Genomic DNA, 23995 nt, shown 5'->3' on the forward strand with positions numbered 1-23995 from the left:
AGATATGTACCAAGTCTTTCCTTGTTTATGCTCAGACCCTAGTGCACATAAACTAAGAATCTGATAAATAAATGTGCACACAAAATTCAGCTTTTCTCCATGTATAATATGCTGTAGGATCTTTGTTTTCACCTTCCCACTACCACTACTACTTCCTGTTTTTTTTCACATAACAAGCAAGCTGTGACCTTGAAAAATCTCAAGTGTTTCTACATCGGTCTATGTATTTATTCCCATGTTTACTATAGGCCAGGCACTATACTGTGCAGCAGTTACAGAGATGAACAGGACAAAATTCTTGACCTCCCCAAATCTGTAGTCTAGTGTAAGAAGCAAATATAAATATACACTACATGGCAATATGTTAAATATTATAAGAGAGATGATAAAAGTGATATAGGAGTCCAGATGAGGAGGAGTAAGACAAGGCTTAACGTGCAGTAAAGCTGGGATTTATAATTACATAACTGAGTTTATATATATAAAGGAAGGAGAAAGTGGCACATGTAAGTCTAAGAGGAGAACACAGCATGTAATAAAGCACAAAGTGCTTCAATGAAAGGGCACTGGCTGGCATATTAGGGAATGGTGCATTTAGCATGCATAAGCCATGAGATGCATAAGGCTAGAAAAAGACGGGGCCAGATTGTAAAGAACCTCGCAATGACTAGCTAAAGAACTGGAACCCGATCTTACAGGCTGTGTTTTCCCAACCCTTCTCTCATCAAGAAAGTCAAATATAATTTGGTATAGTCCCCTAGAGGAGGCTGCTGGTAGCTAATGGCCTGGGGATCAATAATTTGGGCATACCAGCTGAGGTATTCTGCTATAGGCCATGATAAGACACAGAAGTCCTTAAACAAGTTTTCCTCTAAATTTATCAATCTACCTATATATGCCGTAACTGACAACTATATTAATTTAGGGAAATGATTTAGGAAAACAAAGCATAGTCCTAGTTCTAAATTAATGTAGTATCAACTTTGTGGAAGATAAAAAGCAGTTCTAGGTTTTATTACTATTCTCAAGTCATGATAAAGTCATTGTGAATGAGTGTTAGTTGTTAGTTTTATGATTACAACACATAGCTTTCTAAATACAAAATGGTTTCCCTCAATAAACAGAATATTAAGAACTGTTTTTAAAACTGAAGATCCTTAAACAAGTTTCGAAAGAGAAATCTCAAGAGGCATGACTAGGTGAAGAATGGGCACTTAACCAGATTTTGTAGAAAACTATGTATGTGACAGTGAACACAAAAGTGCCAAAAGAAGAACTTTAAGTACAGAAGAGAAAATGAAGACCTTAAGTAGAAGAAATAAAAACAAGAAGGCATGTTCAAGGAGAATGCTCTCAGGTTTGTGTGTGGGGCAGGCGGGAGTACAGAATGATTTGGATTAAGTTAGTTACTAAAGCATGTAAAGCAGGTAACATATTCTGGTACTTAACTGCTTGATATTAGCTCTTTTGATTTACAACTTAAACAAGGGGTGGAGAATCATGCCAGTAACCACCGAAAGACCCATTTCGTTTTAACTTTGGGTATAACATTTTTAGTGGAAAAATGTGAGGTTGAGGGTATCTAATGTACTAGAATGCTGTTGAGTACAGAGTCAGATTCCAAATTTAATATTCATATAGAGCTTCAGTTCTGAGAGCTGTGAAAATATGTAACTATGGTCATGGAAATAGGTTACACAGTGAAACCATAAAAGACTGTGAAAAGGATAATTAAGAACCCTCAGAGGAAATCCTATTTAAAAGGTAGGCAATGGAAGCCAGCAAAGAAGAATGAAAACCAGGTAGGTGAATCAGAAGAGACGTTTAAGCACTAAGGACAAAGACTCCCAAACTCTGTTGCCCAGGGATCCTTAAAAAACTCTGATGGCTGGCTACCAGCCCAGACTTTGTAATGTAATTTTGGTAGGGCGTGAAAATGGGGCATCCAAAAGACTCCTGGTGAGTTTAATGTGCAACCCAGTTTCAGAATCACAAATATAAAAAAAAAACAACAATGTCTTAGAAGGAAGTGGCTAAAAAAGAGTTTCTGAGAGTAAAGATTGACAGAACAAAAGGTGACATATTAACATTTTTACATCTCTTTTTATTTCCTAATATTTACTTACCTTATTTTTTCAATTATATCTTCCAAAAGATACTCCACAACCGGGAAAGTAAAACCAGGTATGTGTATCATTGGACAGTTACCTATTATGGCAGACAAAAGATAAATCTGTACTCAAATGTTAAAAAAAAAAAAAATCAACAGACAAGAAAGAGGCCAATAACTCTCTTTCTTTCTTAAGTTCAGAAATGGTCCTGGCACTTTCACAGTTCTACCCTATTTTTTCATACTGAGTTTAATGAACTAGCAGTCTACTCTTCACTACCATTTTACTGCTACAAACTGTACACACACCTCATAGTTCTACAAAGTAACCCAAAATACAAAGAATAGAGCACTTTAAGTTGGACTCAAAACTCATTACTTGAGGTCTATTTCCTCCCCATCATTAGCCAAGATGGTACCATCAGAACCCAAGTTTTATTGAAATCAACTTAAGAAGCAGTACTCCTATGGCCCCCAGAATTAGGAAAAGAGAAAAAGTAATCAAAACAAGACAATAACAAAATATTGAAGTGTTACCTACTTTCTAGAATCACCAGTTAAAATAACTGTCTCCTAGTACTGTTACTTAATGTTACTTAGTATTTCATACCAAGCAAAACAAGCAGGACACACTAGAGACAAAGAACAACACTGCACCACAGATCAAAATATCTGAAGTGGTATCACAGCTCTGCCTCTCCCAAGTCTGAGCAAGTTACTCAATGTTAGTTCTGAATAGTTCATTGCACACACAAAAAATAAGACATAATACAATCAACTAATTTCACGGGTCTCTGAAGGTCAACCAAGCTGAATATAAGAATATTTAAATAGAGCTCTATTCCATTTTAATCCCATCCACTATTTTCCTCTCCTTCCCTCATGACTGTAAGGCAAAAGAGGTATAATATTAAAAAAATGTATTCTACAGCTAGTTACATTTAGTTTCAAATCCTCTCAACCATCTCTTAATTATGCAACCATTATAAAGCACACTGGGAAAGACACCTATAAAAATGGGAATAACAGAACTTACCTCAAAAGGTGTTATGAAGATTAATGAAGACAAAGTGCCAAATAGAGCACATCTGGCATACTAAAGGTGTTCCATAAGTGGTCACTACTATAATTACCAGCAAACTGCCACCCTAGCCTGTGATAGTACATAAATGCCACAGAACAATCACAAAAAAGTGTTCAAAAAATTATTCAAACATTTGATTTGACTTCACGGATGCCACCTTAAATTATTATCTGATGGTAGCACCAAAAATCTACATGTCTTCACTCTAACACAGACGATGCTGCCTTTTAAAAATAGGCTCACTTCTCTAATCTGTTGTAACTAAAAAAATAGTATCAGTTATTTAAGACAACTTCCAGTATTCTCCTGAATACTTAAAATAATTGCTAAACCCTCATTTTAACTATTTTGTACCTAACAATATATATATATTTTTTTAAACTATCAATTCAGTGGCTTTGTGGTAACTTTCTAAAGCAATAATCATAAAAACTTACTTACCGAAATATTCTGAAAATTTCTCAGCATTTAAAGTCGCACTCATCAATATCACTTTCAGGTCAGGTCGAAAACTGAGAAGATCTTTAATAACCGTCATTAAAACATCTGACTGTAGATTTCTCTCATGGATTTCATCAAGCACAATATGACTAACGCTGGACAAATGCCTAAGCAAAAGTGTGAAGTATGTAACTTAGTAAAAATTTAAAAACTGAACCATTCTACCTCCACAACTAGTAAAATCCAATTTAACAATTACATCTTTGATAATGTTTAACAAAATGTCTGTCCTGAAGTGAAACATACTCACGAGTCTGACTGGAGCCACTGCAGAATGATTCCTGTTGTGCAGTATAAGATAGAACCCTGTTTCCTTGGCAACCGACTGTGAATGAAAGATAGGAGTTAACAGTTTTTGGTCTTCTTTACTAACAAATTAGCACCACAAAAGTTTAAAAGAAAATCTTCAATTTAAAACTGCTTACAGTTTTAATGAAAATCTTCACAGTTAAGTTTTTGGTCCTAAGAATGCCTACTATAACAGACTAATGTGTAATACTACATTCAAGTTCACTATACATTATTTTCACTGTCATGATACAATATTAATGACGTCTTTTTAAAGGCATAACCATTAACATAACTTACATACCAGTAACCGGGCATATCCAGTAACATAACTTAATACACAGGGGCCTAAACTTCTATTCAGTGGTTGGAAAATCAGTTCACTTAAAAAGATAAATGGAATCCTGAGCTCCAGAAAAGGGCTATAGAAATAAAAGGAAGTGAAGAGGGGGTTCAAGATACCAGAATCAATAGTCAGTTGGGATGGTGGTAGCAAAAGATATGAGACACCAACTCCTTTCGTGTGCAATGGCCTATTGATATACATCCAGGAAAAAGTTATTTCTCTAGCCATTTAATAATGTAAAAGCATGTAAAGTTATTTTTTTAGCTGTTTCATAATGTAAAGCATATTTTAAAAGGCATATTTAAAACTCCTGTTTGGATTTAAAAAGTTGCAAGCTTCCTATACTGTAGTTACTTTAGATGTTAATTTTAATCGTAATCAGCATAACAACAGGGAACATTTTTCTCCTTAATCTCTAACTTCACAGTTTCACTAAAATCTACCTGACACAACAGGTGAATGTTCTTTACCTCTGAAGACGAATCTGGTATCCAGTACTGTTACCATTGCCACAAGATTCTGCCCTTTCTGCAGCCACTCTCTCTGCGACCTTTTAGCAAAATAAAAGACATTTTTTATATGAAATATCCACAAAACCTGGGATTGTTGAAAAAATGTTTATCAGTTTTTCCGGAGTTAAAAAAATAGAGACAGATACTAGAATCTCAGGGATCTAAAACTGTGTGTTGTTCCTTAAAAGCTCCAGACTACTTGCTTCTTAAATTCACTTTTCACCTCCTCTTATAAAGCCCTCCAAGGCCAAATTCTCTCTCATCATTATTTTCAAAGTGCTTTACTACAGCATCATTCTACCTTTCTTTTTGACTTTTTTGACTAAGAGTTAAAATCAGGGAGGCGCCTGGGCCGCTCAGGCATCAAGCATCTGCTTTTGGCTCAGGTCAGTTTCCCAGGTTCATGGGATCAAGTCCTGCATCCGGCTCCCTGCTCAACATGGGGAGCCTGCTTCTCCCTCTCCCACTTTCCTTGCTTGTGTTCCCTCTCTCCATCAAATAAATAAATAAATCTTAAAACAACAACAACAACAACAAAAAACAACACCCACATTAAAACCATAGTTAAGCTTATAAAACTTGTGTATAATTTGAGGGTAAATACATGATGATACTCTTCTTTCTCCAGTTTTTTTTGTTTCTTCTTAGTAGAGATTGCTGTTGCTTAATTCCTGGTTGTTGGTCGTGTCCTAAAAGTTATGGCGGCCAAAGATGAACTTGGAACTGATGAAATTTTATTATAATCCAATACTGATTTATGTAACTAAAAGTAACAACAGTCATCTTGTGACAGAACACTGATTCATGAGATTAGAAACAGAAAATGGCATAATTAAGAAACAATACTTCAGAAGTAGAACTTTCCAGCCAGTATATCCTGGAATTAACGGACTTAAGACCATTATTTCACTTTTTATTACTTATTAAATTGCCCATTCAAGTATTAACAGATCTTGGAAAAATAAATAAAAAGTAACCTAGTTAGCATATCTTCATACTGTCAATATTTATGGTAATGCTGTATTAATGAAAATGATAATATTAACTTACTTAAATCTAGCTTTATAATTGTATTATAACAAGAGTGGGTTTTCACTGTTCTGTGATTTTATGTATTTCCTAGGAATATGAATGTACCAAAAAGATTGTTACTGTACTTCTTTAAACAGTATTTCTTAGAAATCAGCTTAAGATGCATACTGTATTTCCTCTAAAATACTGCCTTAACTGGTAATGCAGCTCCTAACCAGATTCTGTACTAAATGACTTAGAGATAATAGACTATCATGTAACTAAACAAAACCATAAATTCTTATAATTGAAATTTACATATAAAATTACATCAACACTGAAATAAAATTACTATACACATCAAATGCTGTCAGAAACCCAAACATCCTTAAAGAACATATAACCCATACATTTAACTAGGTCATCTAACTGAACAAACAAAACTGCTGTTTGCCCTAAACATGTACTTACAACTATTAACAGGATAAACCTAAAACAATGCCCTTTTTTTAAAATGATGAATTCCCTCTTATTGAACAGCTGCATTAAAAACTTAAAAATGCTGTTAAAATACTGCAAGGCTTCCTGCTTTCACCACCAGTGTACTACTGAAAAAACAGAGCCAAAAAATAATAATGAATGAATGAAGGAGTAAAATTTAAAGCATCTATATGGATGGACACTTTTCGCAGCTTATAATCCTATAAAAATTTATCAGCTTTTTATTCTTCTAGTTTTATACTAAAATTTGCCTGCATTTATACTTAAACTTGAGAACCTATTAGCAGTAAGAGGTCATTGGAGCTTTTGGCGTTTACTACCAAATACCTGCTTTCATAGGAACATATCCTAAACCTAATTAAGAAGTCACTACAAACGTTCAAAATCCGTTTATTTCGAGCAAGACTAGGAGAATGGAAAATAAAAAGTGGGGAATTTTAAAAAGTGAGACATTACTTACTGAAATGGCACTAATTCTTCTTGGCTGTGTACAAACTATCCTGCATGCAGATCCTTTCCCTCTTTCAATGTAGTTATCCAAAATGAACTGAGTAACTTGAGTAGTTTTTCCACATCCAGTTTCACCACTTATTACTGTTACTTGATGGTTATCAATCATATTTACCAATTCCTATTTCAAAATGGAAAATAAGTGAAGGACATCATATGGTGATCAAGTCCAAAAAATTAATAATCACAATTCTATCAAACTGAAGGTAACTGCTTTTAACAAACATTATTAGGAACCCCTAGATGGCTCAGCGTGTGAAAGCCGCTGCCTTTGGCTCAGGTCATGATCCCAGGGTCCTGGAATCAAGCCCCGCATTGGGCTCTCTGCTCAGCAGGGAGGCTGCTTCCACCTCTCTCTCTCTGCCTGCCTCTCTGCCTACTTGTGCTCTCTGCTTGTCAAATAAATAAATAAAATCTTTAAAAAAATATATATATAAATGCTTTTGTTAAAGTTTGTTAAATGCAATGCTGGCAGTATGGGTATTGGATCCACCTGTTTTTCAAAAGAAAAGCAGCACCAAATTATTAAAAGAAGAAAGCAAGGCACTGTTATGAAAACACACCACCACCACCACCACCACCACCACCACCACCAAATTTAAAAAAAAGAAGAAAACACATCAACAAGAGACAACAGGTAAGTTTTATGCATAAGAATGAACACTGATTAAAAAAAATGTTGATTTGTGGGGCACCTGGGTGGCTCAGTAGGTTAAAGCCTCTGCCTTTGGCTCAGGTCATGGTCCCAGGGTCCTGGGATCAAGACCCACATCAGGCTTTCTGCTCAGCAGGGAGCCTGCTTCCCCCCTCTCTCTCTGCCTGCCTCTCTGACTACTTGTGATCTGTCTGTCAATTAAATAAATAAAATCTTTAATAAAAAATAAATGCTGATTTGTAAGGCTACTGAGTACAATACGAATCCCAATACCTAAATAACACTAAGGACACTAAAGTTGTATCACAACCCATACAATATGGCTCTACCTTAAAAAAAAGTTTTGTACACTGTCTTAAAGAATAAGAAAGAGTGTAATTTATCTTAAGATTATTTCCTTTCAGTTAATTACAATAAAGTTTTTAAATACCTAAATCAAATTGGTAAACTTCAATTACCTGGAAAACCTTGTATTTGGTAAAGATCTTTTTTTCTTAAAAATTACAAACACTAATATTTTAATAGTAATAGACACTGTATTAATAAAACCATCCTACTACTTCAAAGGGGTATTAGAGGTGACTTTTATCTACAAAAGTTTAATCAAAAAACCCAATTTAAAAAATTTGTCCATCTACTCTAACACAATATATTTATCAGAACAAGTTCCAAGACTGAACACTGAAATTATAGCTTGTAAATACAGAGAAGCAATATGGGACTTATTCATTCAACAAGTATTAACTGGGGGTTGAGAGAGTATCAGGAACTGTACCAAGTCAAGTAATACATAGCGAACACTCTCCTCAAGAACTTAAAATGTCTTAAAAAGGAAAGACACACTATGGCAGGTCGTAGTTAGTGCTATGAAAACCAAAATCAAAACAAAGCAATGCTGAGAGAACAGAGCAGGATAGGGAACTATATTATTCTCAGGTGACTGCGTAATAAAGCATAATAAATTAAATCACTATTTTCAGTAGTGCCTCAATATTAATTAAAATGTTTGTTCTCAAAGTAAGAAAAGGGTATTTATCCAAAGTAACATAAATAAAAATTCCGTTTTTGGAGTTCTAAAGATTTCAATTATTGACAGAAATGAGAAAACTTAAGGAAAATTGTTTCATGATCATTTTTTTCTTTGGGGCCTTCAAAAATTCAAGACTAAAATGGACTTTCAATAATACACTTTAAGGGGGTGCCTGTGGCTCAGTCATTAGGCATCATCTACTTTCAGCCTGGGTTGTGCCCCAGAGTTCTGGGTTCGAGCCCCACATCGGGCTGTTGGGTGGGAAGCCTGCTTCTCCCTCTCCCACTCCCCAAGCTTGTGTTCCCTCTCTCACTGTGTCTCTCTCTGTCAAGTAAATAAAATCTTAAAAAAAAAAAAAATAATACCCTTTAGGGGAAGGCCCATTTACATTTCTTCTTGATATACAGATTTTTAAAAATTCTATTTAAGTATTTTGCAAATCAAATTAAATACTGTACATTCATTTTACCTTTTGCATTCCATATGAAGGCAGCTTTTCCCTGAAATGCTGAAAATTAAAAAAAACTATTTTTAATTTTCACGAAAGAAATGTAATCAAATTATAATCATGGTAATCAGAATATATCTTAAATATACTAGAATCCTAAAATATTTTTATTACCTTACAGCTCATGTCAAGTACCAAGACCTAAAAAAGAATTTTTATAAAAAGGACTAATGTACTTAGCAATCCTTTATTTTTGAAACACTGAAAAAGAGAATTCTATTACAGTCAACAGAATGGAGATACTTTCTTAAAGTGGCAGTAAAATGAAATCTCATCTGTCACCAAACAGTATTCTTATAATCTCTAAGTTACTTTTACCATTTTTTATTTTACATATTCATCTTAGATTTGTTTTCCATGTCACAGTCATTTTCCCACCCATCAATCCACCATTTAATAATCCACTAGGCACTGGAGCAGATTATTGCTGGGTACTGGCGTTTGAGAATAAAAGAAAATTTAAAACAAGTAATATCTGAAACAGGAAAATCTGGTACTGCCATTTAAGAACTGTGATCTTAAGTCAAACTTGGATCCTGAATCCCTCAAAAGTTTTATCTCATAGGGTTGCTACGAAATCTGCATGAAAAACCTTTATTAAAAAAAGCAAGTAGCAGTTTCTGATGCATAAAAGCTACTTAACAAATTTTTGGTGAATTATAACTGGAATACTAGAGAGGAGATGATTAATTTCTGTATCTTTATTTGATAATGTTTTTCTAATTTGGAAAACTTTTATGGAATCTTAAACCTACACTACACAAAAATGTACATACACTTAGGAGTGCTCTGGTTTACAATAACCTACCTACATGAAAAAACTTCAGTGGTATAAAAAAAAAAAAACACAGCTTTAAACAAACTCCCTTTATTGTAAAGGGAAAAAAAACACATAAAACTAGAACTGTCCTATTGCCATCATATTTTTTCCAAATTTTTATTTCTTGAAACACCCTTATTTTTTGCCTGCTTGTCAAAATAGGAGACTAAAAAAATCCCCAACTATTTTTTTCTATTGAGATATAATTGACATTTAACATTGTATTACTTTCAAGTGTACCAACATAAAGATTCAACATCTTTGTATGCTGTGGAATGATTACCACAGTAAGTCCAGTTAATATCCATCACCACATATCTGCCATTTTTATCCCCTTCAGATGAGAACTTTCAAGATCTAAGCAACTTTCAAATATACAGTGCAGCATTATTAACTATAGTTATCATGCTTGATATGGTCAATCAGGTATTTCTTATCAGTACTATACAAAGGGTCAATACAATGACTTAAATGAATTCTAGCAATCTGAAATAACAAGTTGCCACAATTTTCTCGGTAATTTTTAAATTGTATTTAAATGATTTAAAACATTTACTGATTTCTAAAATTACTTCATGTATTCAAATGTAACCATCTCAATATATAAGTATATATAAGCTAACACATTAAACTTGAAACTAGCAGTAATCACTTTTGCTTTTTAAATATGTAACGCTGATGAAACCAGTTAAAACCCAGTATTCTTTCTCAAGATAGACAAACCGAATTTCTAATTTCCTAATTTTGGGCTGTAACCCGGAGATAACAGAGAAATGAGATTACACGCTGCTTGAGGGCAGGAAATGTCTTAATTTTCAGAAAACAGAGCACAATGATAGGCATTTAGCAAGTGGTAAATTAATGTTTATTATATGAATGATAAAAAAAAATGGCATATTACCAACAAGGATTAAAAAGTTGAGCTCTTAAACACATCTGAATTTTAAACCTGATTCTTTTACTAGTTGTGCAACTGTAGATAGGCCATTTAACATAAGATTCTTTTTCCTCCTCTATATAACAGATGTGTAACCTTACACAGAGCTTTTGGGAGGTTTAAATGATGTAGCACATGTGAAGTGTCTGCAATTGTCAAGCTAATAAGAAGATCAACTATTATTATGTTGGGTGCATTTCTTCTCCTAACTTCCTTTGAATTAGAGCACTCATCTTTAGAATTTGAGCTCTGTCCTCCATACAAAGCGGACAGTAGCTAACTCTCCTTCTTCTTAAGCCTATAAAAGAAGCTCTTCTCTTAACCACAACATTCTGAAATAATTCAACTTGAAATCTCCTGCCTTATTTTTTCTAAATGGGCATCAAAGAGCTACAGCATTCTAGCCCTGGACAACCTCACCTCACCTGTTGATCATCAGCGACAGTCAACAGATCCTTTCTTTCCCATGGAATATGTGATATTCTGGCTTTCTCACCAAGGGCAGTAGATATGTGCATATTAAAAGTATGGCCCTCAAAATTCTGTCAGTATTTTCTCTTAAAATACTTGTGAACATTTTATTACATCTATCTTTAGAATATCCACAAAGCATAAATCTTATGTTTTAACAGGAAGGGATCTTAAAATATCTTGCCTAGCATGGAAAGAACATACTGAAAAACTCAGGAGAATTCTTGCTCTTGTCATAGTCCTATCCTCAAATGTAAAGCATAAGCACAGCATAACTTTGGGGATTTAGTTTCATCATCTGTCAAAGGAAGGAGTTGGATAAAATGGTCTAGAAACCTTACAATTCTAACCACCTTGTTTCTTATGATATCTCACTAACCTGGCCTAGAAAAGTTAAACTAATTCCTTCTCCTCACTATATAAGGTCCTGTAGATGAGACAGGCTACCTTAGTTTATACTGTACCGCACCTACATTTCCACTGCTCTTCTCTAGTATACAAGAAAGAATTCCCACAGGGGTCTACTGAAATACCACTGATCTATACCATATAGTACCTCTAAACATAAATCTATTTTTATCCATTGTGAGAAGAAACGACAAATAAAAACTTTTTCCACATCTTGCTTTTCCATTACCTGCATTTCGATATACCGAAGGTCACTTTTTTTCTTTCGTAAATCTTCCAAGAGTTGTTGGTCTAAAGTTACATCTGGTTCATTTTCTTGCAAGAGATATTCAGAATCTCGATCAATATATTTGTCCCTGATTCTAAATGTTCTCTTTTCTTGACTTATCAATTTCTTTTCCTGGTTTTCAAGTTTCTTCTCTGAGTTGGGTTTGTTCTCAGTAGGAGATTCAGTACCATATCTATTTTGACAAAATAAAAAAATGATAAAAGGCTAAATGAAGAGCCACTCAAACCCTGAAAACAAAACAATATGCTATTTATTTCAAAATCACCAGCTTCTATTGTTTCTTAGATCAATAAAGAAAATAGATTCTTATAATGAATCCAAGATTTCCCTCCCTGTATATAGGTATTAGCAGATTAAGTTATTCCTTGTGATAGTTAAAAAAAATGAAGTTCACACAGTAGCCATCCCTCCACCATTGCAAAATCTTACAGTATTTTTTTCAGATTTTCTGAACTTTATTTCACAACTTCATCTTCCTCCTGCCACCCCTTCTGAGTGCTATAAATGGGATGCTATATTACACAGTTCCAGAAAAACCTCTACTAAGTTTTCCTCCAAATGATAAAAACTCCTGTGATCGTCCTAAAACAGCAACAATTTAACTTCTTCCAGATCTCTCTTACAGGGTAATTTTGGAAATACAAGATGAGTAGGAAAACAGTAAACAGTAACTTAATAAATCTCATATCCCAATAGACTATTCTTACCATTTAGCTTTCTATGTAATGAATATGTTGTTCAATCTCTCACCAAATAAGCTCAGTCTACATAAGAAAAAAAACTTACTTCAAAGTTAAATTACACTTACTGAAGAGCCTAAAGATGTCATTTTTATTATCATTCCTTCCCTAGCCAATGCTATTAAGAAATGTTACTATGATAGGGCGCCTGGGTGGCTCAGTGAGTTAAGCCTCTGCCTTCAGCTCAGGTCATGATCTCAGGGTCCTAGGACTGAGTCCCCCACCGGGCTCTCTGCTCAGCAGGGAGCCTGCTCCCCCACCTCTCTGCCTACTTGTGATCTCTGTCTGTCAAATAAATAAATAAAATTTTAAAGAAAAAAATGTTACTATGTCTACTCTGTCAAATAACATGTTTTGTTTTACCCGTGATCTTCAGGAGCAAACCAGGAGATCTGTGCTTCTGCGTCTTTACCATTCTTTGCCTGGACTGAATGCAGCAGCTGCACAATCTGTTCTTCTCGCCGTTCATCCATGTGTACTACAGCTCTCTATTTTGTGCAAAGCAAAAAGTATCCTGATCAACGTTAGAAAACACGTGCAAAATTACTTAGTAACAAAAAGGTAAATGTCCAACAAATGTATATAAAATTTAAATTAACCAACACTTGCCCTCTAGTCCAATTTCACTTCATAAAACCTAATGTTAAGATCTTTGCATATATCCTTCTAAACTTTTTCTGCCACATATCTATAAAAATTACCTCTAATATGACTGGCAAAAAAAAGCACATTTATTTCCCTTACTAAAACTTTGGTTCCTTTATCTTCTACCCTCTCACATACTGATTATTATCAGTTTTCCCTTATTTTAAATTTTCAAAGACACTCACAATTAAAGTTTTTAAAACACAAATGTGTTTTGCAGGGGGGGGAGCTGAGTTGAAAACTGGAATTATTTTGGTTGCAATGAGCATTTTAAAGTTCTTACACTAAGAGGATAAATATTTGAGGGAAGCCCTGTAGAGAACAGTGAGTCAGAACCATTATTTATCCAGAAGAAAAGGCTAATAAATGCTAAATCCACACACAAAAAAGGATGAATATATGGAGAAGAAGGCTGAGAGAGACGAATAAAACTGATCAACACTCATGCAGATAATGCCTGATGCAGGTGGCTATGATGCAGTTGCTTCACAGAAAGAGAATAAAACCAACCAAAAAAACACTGGAGAAGATAGAAGTTACACTGCAGACAGTAAGAACAAGAATTTCTAAAACTGCTCTTTTATCGTTGCGCATTATAATTAGTTGAATTTAAACCCAGTAGTTAAGACAGGAGAGATTTTTCTTTAACTATGCAAACAGGAAAGATGATCAAGGTATTAAATGGAAAAAAAAAAGCTGCAGAAAATATATGCAGCAGGATCTTATTTCCATTATTATTAAAATAGATCACTGACTTTACATTCTACATTTTTGCAGTATTTCTGCCAGATATATTTCTGACACATGGCAGAGCTACGGTGAAGTTTGCCAAATGGATGAATGACTGAATTTATTTTTTACAATGAGCATGTGTGACTTCTGTGTTAAAACCATTTTTCTCTTTAAAGAAATACACAAAAAGAATACTCTTCAGGGAATTCCAGAATTTACAGATGTAGTGAACAGGGCCATCTGTACTCCAATATTCATAGCAGCAATGGCCACAGTCGCTAAACTGTGGAAAGAGCCAAAATGCCCTTCAACAGACTAATGGATAAAGAAGATGTGGTTCATATATACAATGGAGTATTGTGCCTCCATCAGAAAGGATTAATACCCAACTTTTTTATCAACATGGACGGGACTGGAGGAGATTATGCTGAATGAAATTTGTCAAGCAGAGAAAGTCAATTATCATATGGTTTCACTTACTTGTGGAGCTTAAGGAATAACACAGAGGACATTGGATGAAGGAGAGAAGTGAGTTGGGTCAAGTCGAAAGGGGAGACGAACCATGAAAGACGGTGGACTCTGAGAAACAAACTGAGGGTTTTGGTAGGGGGGATGGGAGTTGCAAGGGCATGGTGGCAGGTTTTAAGAAGGGCATGTATTGCATGGAGCACTGGGTGTGGTGCATAAACACTGAATCTTGGAACACTGAAAAAATTAAATTAAATTTAAAAAAAAGTTTACAAAAAGCATCATTATCATACAATTAAAAGTCCAATCTAGTAAAACTCTGGTTTACAAAATTACAGGTTGCAAGAAAATCTGCTTATAGACAGGTACTAAAGCCCCCTCATTTTTTTTAACCTCACAGCATGAAAATCTTTTAAAATGGTTTCTGTATCAGACTAACGTATCTCTTCTTCATAGCATAGGATATACTCCACAAGGGCTAGGAGTTTGTACCTGGTTTCTCCTAGATTGTGCCCCATGCATCATCTTTTTTTTTTTTAAAACCTCTGATGATTTTAATCTGTAATCATCTGTTATAAAAACAAAAAACAAACAAACAAAAATAACAACAAACAACAACAACAACAACAAAAACCATTACTGTGAGTACACCAGAACCTAAGAGTGGTTCTGGGGACTCCCAACATAGAGGATCATTATTAGAACATTTTCGTCCTATATTTTAAATTCTGTAATGCCTTCAGCACTTGTTAACATTTATTGCTCTGTGTACCTACACCAGACAGCTATTAAGTTAAGCTTTTTTTTGGCAGTTAGAATCTACAGTAACACTTTAATGATTACAGACTACACTGAAAGGAAGCCTTAGGACATCAAGTCATTACCAAGCAAAGTCACCTTAAGGCCCGAAGGCACTGTTTCTTCCATTCACTTTCAAAATGACAAAGGTAAGATCAAGCATTTTTTAATCTGAGGAACAATTTCTTTCCAACTGAAATTCATGTTATATCACTACTTCAACCAACCAAAACCTTACATGTTGAAGTTCTTACCTCTACTAGCAGAATAAAAGTTCTCCCTACCTTGCTATACTAAATTTAGGTATTCACAAGAAGGGAGGATGATTAGAAAATGAAACAGCCCCTGAAAACACAATTTATACTTTCTGGAAGTTATTTTTAACAAGGTTCTTCCCACAATGTGGTTCCAGAGGCTCTGGGCAGCTGAGAATTTAGGGGTACCAAAATTCCAAACCTGGATCTAGCCTGTTCCCCCGCCCCCCCGACCACCGGGTAGGTACATGAACAAGAATATAGTCAAATCTCTCTCTTTTAAACAAAAAAATCCTCTTTTAAATTCTTTCCACCCTATCTGCAACTGCCCTTCTTCCTCCTCTCCACAGGAAAACTGCTTGAAAGTACTCCACTTCATCTCTTCTTCACTAGCCACCCCATGGCCATCTGGCTTTTACCTCCACTGCTCCACAGAAAGGGCTCTCATCAAGGTTACCAATGACCTTGTTGCTAAATCCAATAGACACTCTGAGCTCTTATGGAACCTCTCTGTAACATTTGCCACTCGACTACTTTTCCTTTTTTATATGCTCTCTGCTCCTTCAACACTGCTCCTGAATTCCAAAACAACACCCATCTTACTTTCCTCTTTGCTGGCTGCTTCTTCCTAGGTAAGAATCTAAGAAACTTCTTACTCCACCCCTTAAATTTTCCTGTTCCAATGATGCACAAGTTAGAAACACTGACATCATTTGGGCGTCTGTAAGGAAAACAGAATCTCTGGCTCCACCCCAGTACCACATTTTAACAAGGTACCAGTTGATTCCTCGGCACATTCAAGTTTGAAAACAATGGCCTACAGAATTTAGGCTTGCACCCATTTCTTATCTTCTCTGGTCACTTCCTACTATCCACAGGACTACAAACTGCCAGTCTAGATTTCTTTAGGCATTAGAATCAGATGGCCTTCTACCTCCCCGAAATCCTCGTGCTTTTTTTTCCCCATGGATTTTATTTATTTTAGAGCAAGAGAGCATGCACATATGTGCACATGGTTGGGGGGACTCAGACCGAGCTCATGACCTGAGCCAAAATCAAGAGTCTGACGCTACTAGGCACTACCTAGGCACTGCCAAATCCTCACTTTTTGAATTATAACAGAATCAAACTCCATCCTTAAGCTGAGTTCATCAGCTTCCTCCATCAAGCCTGTTCCTTATATAATCACCAACACGTCATTTATTAATACTTGCTTTTCCCTTGCCTCCAGATAAAAGCAGTTTTTAATCTACTTCTTAAATCACTTTTTAAATCACAATTTTTTAAAAAAAGATTTTATTTACTTGACATAGAGAAAGAGATCACAAGTAGGCAGACAGGCAGGCAGAGAGAGAAGGGGAAGCAGACTCCCTGCTGAGCAGAGAGCCTGATTTGGCTTGATCCCAGGACCCTGAGATCATGACCTGGGCAGAAGGCAGAGACTTAACCCCCTGAGCCACCCAAGCACCCTTCTTAAATCACTTTAATCTGTCCTATTTGCTCCATCCCCACTCCCAAGGTCCTAATTCAAGCTATTATTTCTCACTTTAGTTATTGCAAAGGCTACAAAACTGGTTCCCCGTCCCAGGATTGCCTCTTTTCAATTCAATTTCTATACTGCTGCCAGAATGAACTTAAACACAAATTCAATCATTTAATTTTTTGCTTCAAATGATTTAATGACTTACAGGAGTTTTTAGGGAAAGTCAATAAATTCAAGGCCTGCCTTATTTTTCTAGCCCTAGGCTTTTCAAATTGCTGCTTATAAAAGTGAAGGATCATGACCAGTATTAATAAAAAAGAGAAAGCAGAAAAAGTACCAACAACACACCCAGAACAATATAGAGATAAATTAAGTATTATTTTATGATACTTTTTGTTCAATTATACATTATGTGTGTACTGGGTGCAATTAACATATATTCCTTTATGTGGGAAGTGGTCAACAAGTTTGAAAGCCACTGCTCTACCTTCATCTCATCACATTAAACACCCTACGCCCTATTCTTTCAGTTCCTTGAGTCCTCCTAACCTCTAAATTGTGGCACCTGCTCCCGCTCTGCCTGAAAATCCCTTTCCAAATCCCCCAACTCCAAACACATACACACTTTGCTATCTTTCAGCTTTCAGCTTAAGGGTTACTTCCTCTGGAAAACCTAGAATCTTCTTAGTTTGAGTTAGGTGACAGTCCATATTCTTATTATAATACTGTAACATTGTACTCTATCCCTCCTGTAACCCCTAACATACCACAATTTCTGTAAGATAGTGACTTCCGTCTATTAACATAGTGCTTAAGATAGTGTCTCAGATATTTCAGATACTCAACTAAAAAAAAAAAAGTTGAAAGAAAAAGAGCACATTGTTAGGATGCAATAACTTGGTAAACAGGAATTACGTGAAAAGTAATTAAAGCTAAGGGAGATGACTGGGAAGCAATCACAAATGGATGAAGGTGGCCCCCCCCCCCAAAAAAAGGTAGCATAAACCAATCATTGAAAATGGTCATAAAATGGTCATATTTAGATTGAGAAGATGGAGATGAATTTCAGAGAGAACGGTATGGGACCTGTGATAAAAAACAAAAATAGAAGTGTATTTACAAAAGATGTAATTACATCATATTGAGGACATGGGCTCAGTACACTGAAGGAAACCTGGTATACTGAAACTATGTTACCAAGATTTCCTGTAAAATATGTTGGGATGAAATGTAAATGTATTCAACTCAGACAGAAGTGATCTGGCTCCCAATCCCAAGTTGTGAGCTAGAGAATGAGATGACTTAATTTTTGCTTTTGAAAGCACCATGAGTGGATCTATAAAGGACAGACTTAGTGGAAAGCAGGAGTGGAAGCTATAAGACTCATTAGGAGGCCAAAAACACTGAACAAGATAGTGGCCTGATTTGTGGGGTAACTGCTGTGGAGACAAGTGGTTGGATTTGGAATATATTAAGAAAGCAGAGCAGGCAGATGTGCTGAAATGAAAAAAAATAACAAAGATAAATTCCGTTCTTGCTTGAAACATTTACCAAAATGAAGTTTGGGTAGAGGACAGAACTCCCGAGTTCCCTTCATAATGATCCATCACGCAACTAGCTTCAGATGGAAATAATAATGAACAATTTTTCCTGATTAAACTTTTCACCTGTTTACATCTTATTTTCCCAACATCATTATTTCTTCAGATCCCCATGGCAACATGCATAACACATTGTGGGAAACAGGGCCTAAATAAAATAAAGAATAACTTTCTAGTTACCGCATACATCCTTTTATAGCAATCAGCCTACATTATTCTTCCAATTTTAAGATGATTTAGATAGGTTTCCCTCCATTAAAAAAAAAAGTTTGTTCAATGAACAACTTTGGGCTGATATATGTGTGTGTGTGTGTGTGTGTGTGTGTGTATTAAAAGAGAAGAATGTGGGGCGCCTGGGTGGCTCAGTGGGTTAAGCCACTGCCTTCGGCTCAGGTCATGATCTCAGAGTCCTGGGATCGAGTCCCGCATCGGGCTCTCTGCTCAGCGGGGAGCCTGCTTCCCTCTCTCTCTCTCTGCCTGCCTCTCTGCCTACTTGTGATTTCTCTCTGTCAAATAAATAAATAAAATCTTTAAAAAAAAAAAAAAAAGAGAAGAATGTGATAAGGTGTGAAGATAAATGGATAACGCCAAAAAACGCTTTGATGAAAAGACAAGGATAAAGGACAAATAAAAAAATAAAATGATTTAGAAACAAAAGCCTAAATAAAGGTTTAATTACACACATTCTTTATCTAATATGAAGGATGTTTTTAAAGAAGTTACTAGAGTGCCTGGGTGGCTCATTTGGTTAAGTAACTGCCTTCAGCTCAGGTTATGATCCAGGAGTCCCAGGATCAAGTCCCTCACTGGGCTCCCTGCTTAGCAGTGACTCTCTTCTCTCCTCTCGCCCCCCCGCCTCTCTCTCAAATAAATAAGCTCTTAAAAAAAAAAAAAAAAAAAAGAAGTTACAAAAAAGATGCCTCAGACTTACAGTAAGAAAACTTCTGTTTAATAAAAACAAAACACAATTAAAAAAAATTTAAGTTCCACCAAGTGAACTTTGATGTGTCCCTTATTACAGATCTTCAAGATATAAATCAAATAGGCAATCACAACCTGAAGAGACTAAATCAAATCATTTTTCTGAAATTTCTTGTTTCCAGGATCCTAAGTTTCATTCTCAAAGAGGAGCTGCCAATCAACACAACTCTCCCCAGACCAACATAAAAAACAAAAAACAAAAAACCAGCAAACCACAAACCTGTAAGTTTATGATTATTTTAATACTAAAAATGAAAGCTAGACTATTCTTCTGAACGACCTATATTCAGAATAGTGCCCGACAGCTTTTATTCTGCGCAAACCTGTATGTTACAAAGGCCGCTGTTTTCGAGCTCTTCAGGCAAGAGTGGCCATAATTTTTCTAACAGGGTGGCCAAGGATAGTATGACACGGACATCCTAATAAAGTTAACTTCGGAAAGGACCTGAACTTACTGTTTTGTTCACCGTTCTCACATCCTTAAAGAAAAATACACACTCACGTTGCATAAATCTACCTGCTGAGCATGGCTAACGAAAAACGACAAAATATCTGCTAACGCAAGCTTTAGCAGAATACCTGTGCACACTTTTCACTTCACAAAGCACATGCACCAGCTAAGAAACAAACAAAAAGCAAGGAAAAGATAAGGGGCGGCGAAGGGGAAAAAAGTGCCCTGTCTCATCCCTCTCCACTATCAAGTCTCAGATTTACCTCTTGCCTCTCCGCCTCCTTGTTCTTCTGTCCCTGTTTCTTTGCATACCACAAGCCGATTTCGCGGCCTTTCAGGTGCCCAGGATGTCGGCCTCTGCCGCCTCGACCACCACCTCCTCCTCCTCCGCCGCCGCCGCCTCCGGAGCCTCGGTTCCCTCCATGACCTCCTCCATGGCCCGCCCCATAGCTTCCTCCATAGCCCCCGCCGGAGTTGCGGGGCCCACCATCCCGGCCCCAGTTCTGATGGTAATCATAGCTCATTGTCCCCGCTGACTACAACTCGTGAGAACCCGCAACCGCTAGAAATGGCGCCCGGGCCCGGAAGCGGGTGCACATCCACTTCCGTTTTGCTTCCGGCGCCCAGCGCGAGAGGGAGGGCCGTTTGAGCGTCACAGCAGCTGCTTCCGGTGACGTCGCAGGCGGCGCCGTAGGTGGTCCGGAAAGTGCCTCAGGTGAAGTCCTCTTTGACGTTTCTTCTGCTGTCTACCTTTGTACCTGTGGACGGAAAGCGAGCAAAGCCTCGCAGGTTTCCTTTACCTACGCCCAACATGTGAGGCGATGGGTTTTGGTTTTTACTTAATTATTACCCGTAGTGAAATCCGAAGTTTGCTTCCAGTTAGAGTCTGGAAAATAGACATCTATTGACACAATAAAAGAACCTGAGGATGGAGGCATTTTCTCCTAAAAGTATCAAAAGAAATGAGTTCATCTTTTTTTTTTTTGTAGCTGCGTCTTGAAAATAGCTTCACACCTGTTTCAAATAAGTACAAGCTCTCCCTTCCTCTCTTAAAGGATTATCATTATTTATTGCCTTTATCCAACAGCATAACAAGGAGCATGGCTGGCAGAAATTTAAAAAATGCTCTTAGGCGGGGCGCCTGGGCGGCTCAGTGGGTTAAAGCCTCTGCCTTTGGCTCAGGTCATGATCCTGGGGTCCTGGGATCAAGCCCCCCCCCATCCTCTCTCTGCTCAGCAGGGAGCCTGTTTCCTTCTCTCTCTCTGCCTATTTTGTCAAATAAATAAAATCTTAAAAAAAAAATGCTCGGGGCGCCTGGGTGGCTCAGTGGGTTAAGCCGCTGCCTTCGGCTCAGGTCATGATCTCAGGGTCCTGGGATCAAGTCCCTCATCGGGCTCTCTGCTCAGCAGGGAGCCTGCTTCCCTCTCTCTCTCTGCCTGCCTCTCCATCTACTTGTGATTTCTCTGTCAAATAAATAAATAAATAAATAATCTAAAAAAAAATGCTCTTGGGCAATTTAAACAAAGGCAGTTGAAGAATCATATATGTTCATGTGAAGCCATTTATTGTTGATTGACCAGGCCACGTAGGGTTTAGCAAAGCTGTTTTTGAATAAATCAAATGACTGGGCCACACAGGCCTGGATGTCACCAGAGGATCTCCAGTTCATTTACGTATTTTAACTGATTTAAAGGTGCTGGCATCAGCTTTCATTTGCTTACAGTCTTGGAAAGGCAAAAGAAATTACTGTGCAATGAGGTCCAGACTACACCTCTGGGGCATAACAATTATTTTGAGCAAAGGCATTTGAGTTTCTGAAATATTTCAACTGCCTAAAAGCAGAGCCTCCCAAAGGAGTTCAAAAGAACTCAATTGTCATAAGTCCCTTCCCCTGGGAGAGAAACTGACAAAATTGAGTCATTACTGGAGACTAGAAATCAGCATCACTCCTAAGCAGGAATTGTCACAAGACTATTATATATTCCATTTGTTCTCATAAGAGTCCATTTTTTTCCTTCCTAGAAGTTGCTTTCCCATGGGTATCTTTTGCCTCCTCCCCTTCCCCTATTAAGATAGTATATAAGCCCCAAGTTCTAAACTTCTCCTTGAATTACATTTTTATATGTAGTCCCACCCATTTGTGATTAAATCTGTCTCTTCTCTTGCTAATCTGTCTTTCATTCTTTTAATTTTCAGGCCCGCAGGATAAACCTAAGAGAGTAGAGGAAAAGATTTTCTTTCCCAGCAGGCATTAGATGTTACAGCAAAATAATTTAATTTTAGAATCAGGTAAGTCCTTTCTAAAGAATGAGAGGTTAGGCTGTGACTTTTGCGATAAGTAGACTTTAGCCAGACTAATGGGGAGTAGAGAGATTGTTACAGGTGGAGGAAACAATGTGTGTGAAGAGAGATGATAAAATGTTGGAGAGTGAGCCACCTGTGTGGCTCAGTTGGTTAAGCATCTGTTTTCAGTTCAGGTCATGATCTCAGGATCCTAGGATCTAATCCCATGTTGGGCTCCCTACTCAGCAGAGTCTGCTTCTCCCTCTTCTTCTGTCTGTACCCCTGTTTGTGCTCTCTCTCTCTCTCTCTCACTCTTGCTCTCTCTCTCAAATGAATAAAATCTTTGAAAAATATATATGGAGAGTGAGAAAAATCTACCCTTAAACTTTAAGATTGTTGGAGAAGACCAAGGAGGTAGAAAGGAGCGTAATCATGGAGGACCTTATATGCCACATATAGAACAATATTAAACTTTAAGGAGAGTGGTTATTTTTGGCTGCTTTGAAGAAAAAGGAAAGGAGGAGGCAAGAATGGATAAGCAGAGGCTAGTTAAAAGGCTATGATTTAGGGGAGGCAATATGGAATATGAAAAGGACTAGAATTAAGAGATATTAGGAGATTAAAAAAATCTCAGATCTGATGATTCACTGGATGTGGGCAATTAGAGGAAAGGGTCAGATAACTCTTGAGATTAAGATTTGAATGACTACCAAATAAAGAGATACCGTATCCTGAGATGAAAAATATAGGATGAGGAGGTTTTGTTTTTTGTTTTTTGTTTTTGAATGGGGGTATGGTTGAGTTAATGCATTTAAATAATACATATGGAGGTGCCTGGGTGGCTCATCTAAGCATCTTCCTTCAGCTCAGGTCATGATCCCAGAATCCTGGGATCAAGCCCCACGTCAGGCTCCCTGCTCAGGGGGGAGTCTGCTCCTCCCTCAGCCCCTTACCCAGCTTTTCTTCTCTCTCTCTTTTTCCCTCGTGCATGCACTCTCTCTAATAAATAAATAAAATCTTTAAAAATTTTTATAAATTTTTATACATGTGGAATTTGAAGAACCCATGAAACATACAAATTGAGATGTCTAAAAACTGGTTGGTTATATGAGTTAAAAACAGAGAGAGCAGACTGAGATACCTTTTGGTACTCCTTGGCAAATCTGGTTAAGACTAAGGAATGAATAGTTTTAATAAATGTATTGGAATTTATTGGACATACCTGCAATGACAAGTATGTGAATTTTCAGTGGGTGAGATTGGGTAGGCGTACTGGGGATCGTTGGGGCAAAATATGAAGGAAATAGTATGGATTTTTGTTAGCTAAGAGAGTTTATGAACTGAATGGATCTCCTCAAAATTTATATGTTGAAGACTTAACCCCCAGGTTAGCTGCATTTGGAGATGGGGCCTCTAAGGAAACAGTTAAATGAGGTCATGAAGTTGGGGCTCTAATCTTATAGGATTAGTGTCCTTATAAGAAAAGATAACAGAGAGCTCATTCTCTCTTTCCTAAGAAGAAAGGCCATGCATGGTCAAAGACGTCGCCAAGCTAGGAATGGTGCTCTCACCAGGAAA

General features: G+C 36.8%; 1 protein-coding gene across 1 annotated transcript in view; it reads right to left on the reverse strand.

Annotated features, from left to right (window-relative positions):
• Positions 1-20730, reverse strand: part of DHX36 (DEAH-box helicase 36) — a 49989-nt gene extending 29259 nt beyond the window's left edge. The window contains exons 1-9 of the mRNA XM_044251641.1: positions 20398-20730; positions 13085-13209; positions 11922-12153; positions 9018-9056; positions 6814-6984; positions 4800-4879; positions 3946-4020; positions 3636-3802; positions 2127-2208 (exon numbers count right to left, since the gene is read on the reverse strand). Of these exons, the coding sequence (XP_044107576.1) occupies positions 2127-2208; positions 3636-3802; positions 3946-4020; positions 4800-4879; positions 6814-6984; positions 9018-9056; positions 11922-12153; positions 13085-13209; positions 20398-20658 (1232 nt within the window). The 5' untranslated portion in view covers positions 20659-20730. The remainder of the gene's footprint in view (positions 1-2126; positions 2209-3635; positions 3803-3945; positions 4021-4799; positions 4880-6813; positions 6985-9017; positions 9057-11921; positions 12154-13084; positions 13210-20397) is intronic.
• Positions 20731-23995: the final 3265 nt, after the last annotated feature.

This window comes from Neovison vison, chromosome 6, assembly GCF_020171115.1.
Source record: "Neovison vison isolate M4711 chromosome 6, ASM_NN_V1, whole genome shotgun sequence".
Taxonomy (NCBI): Eukaryota; Metazoa; Chordata; class Mammalia; order Carnivora; family Mustelidae; genus Neogale; species Neogale vison.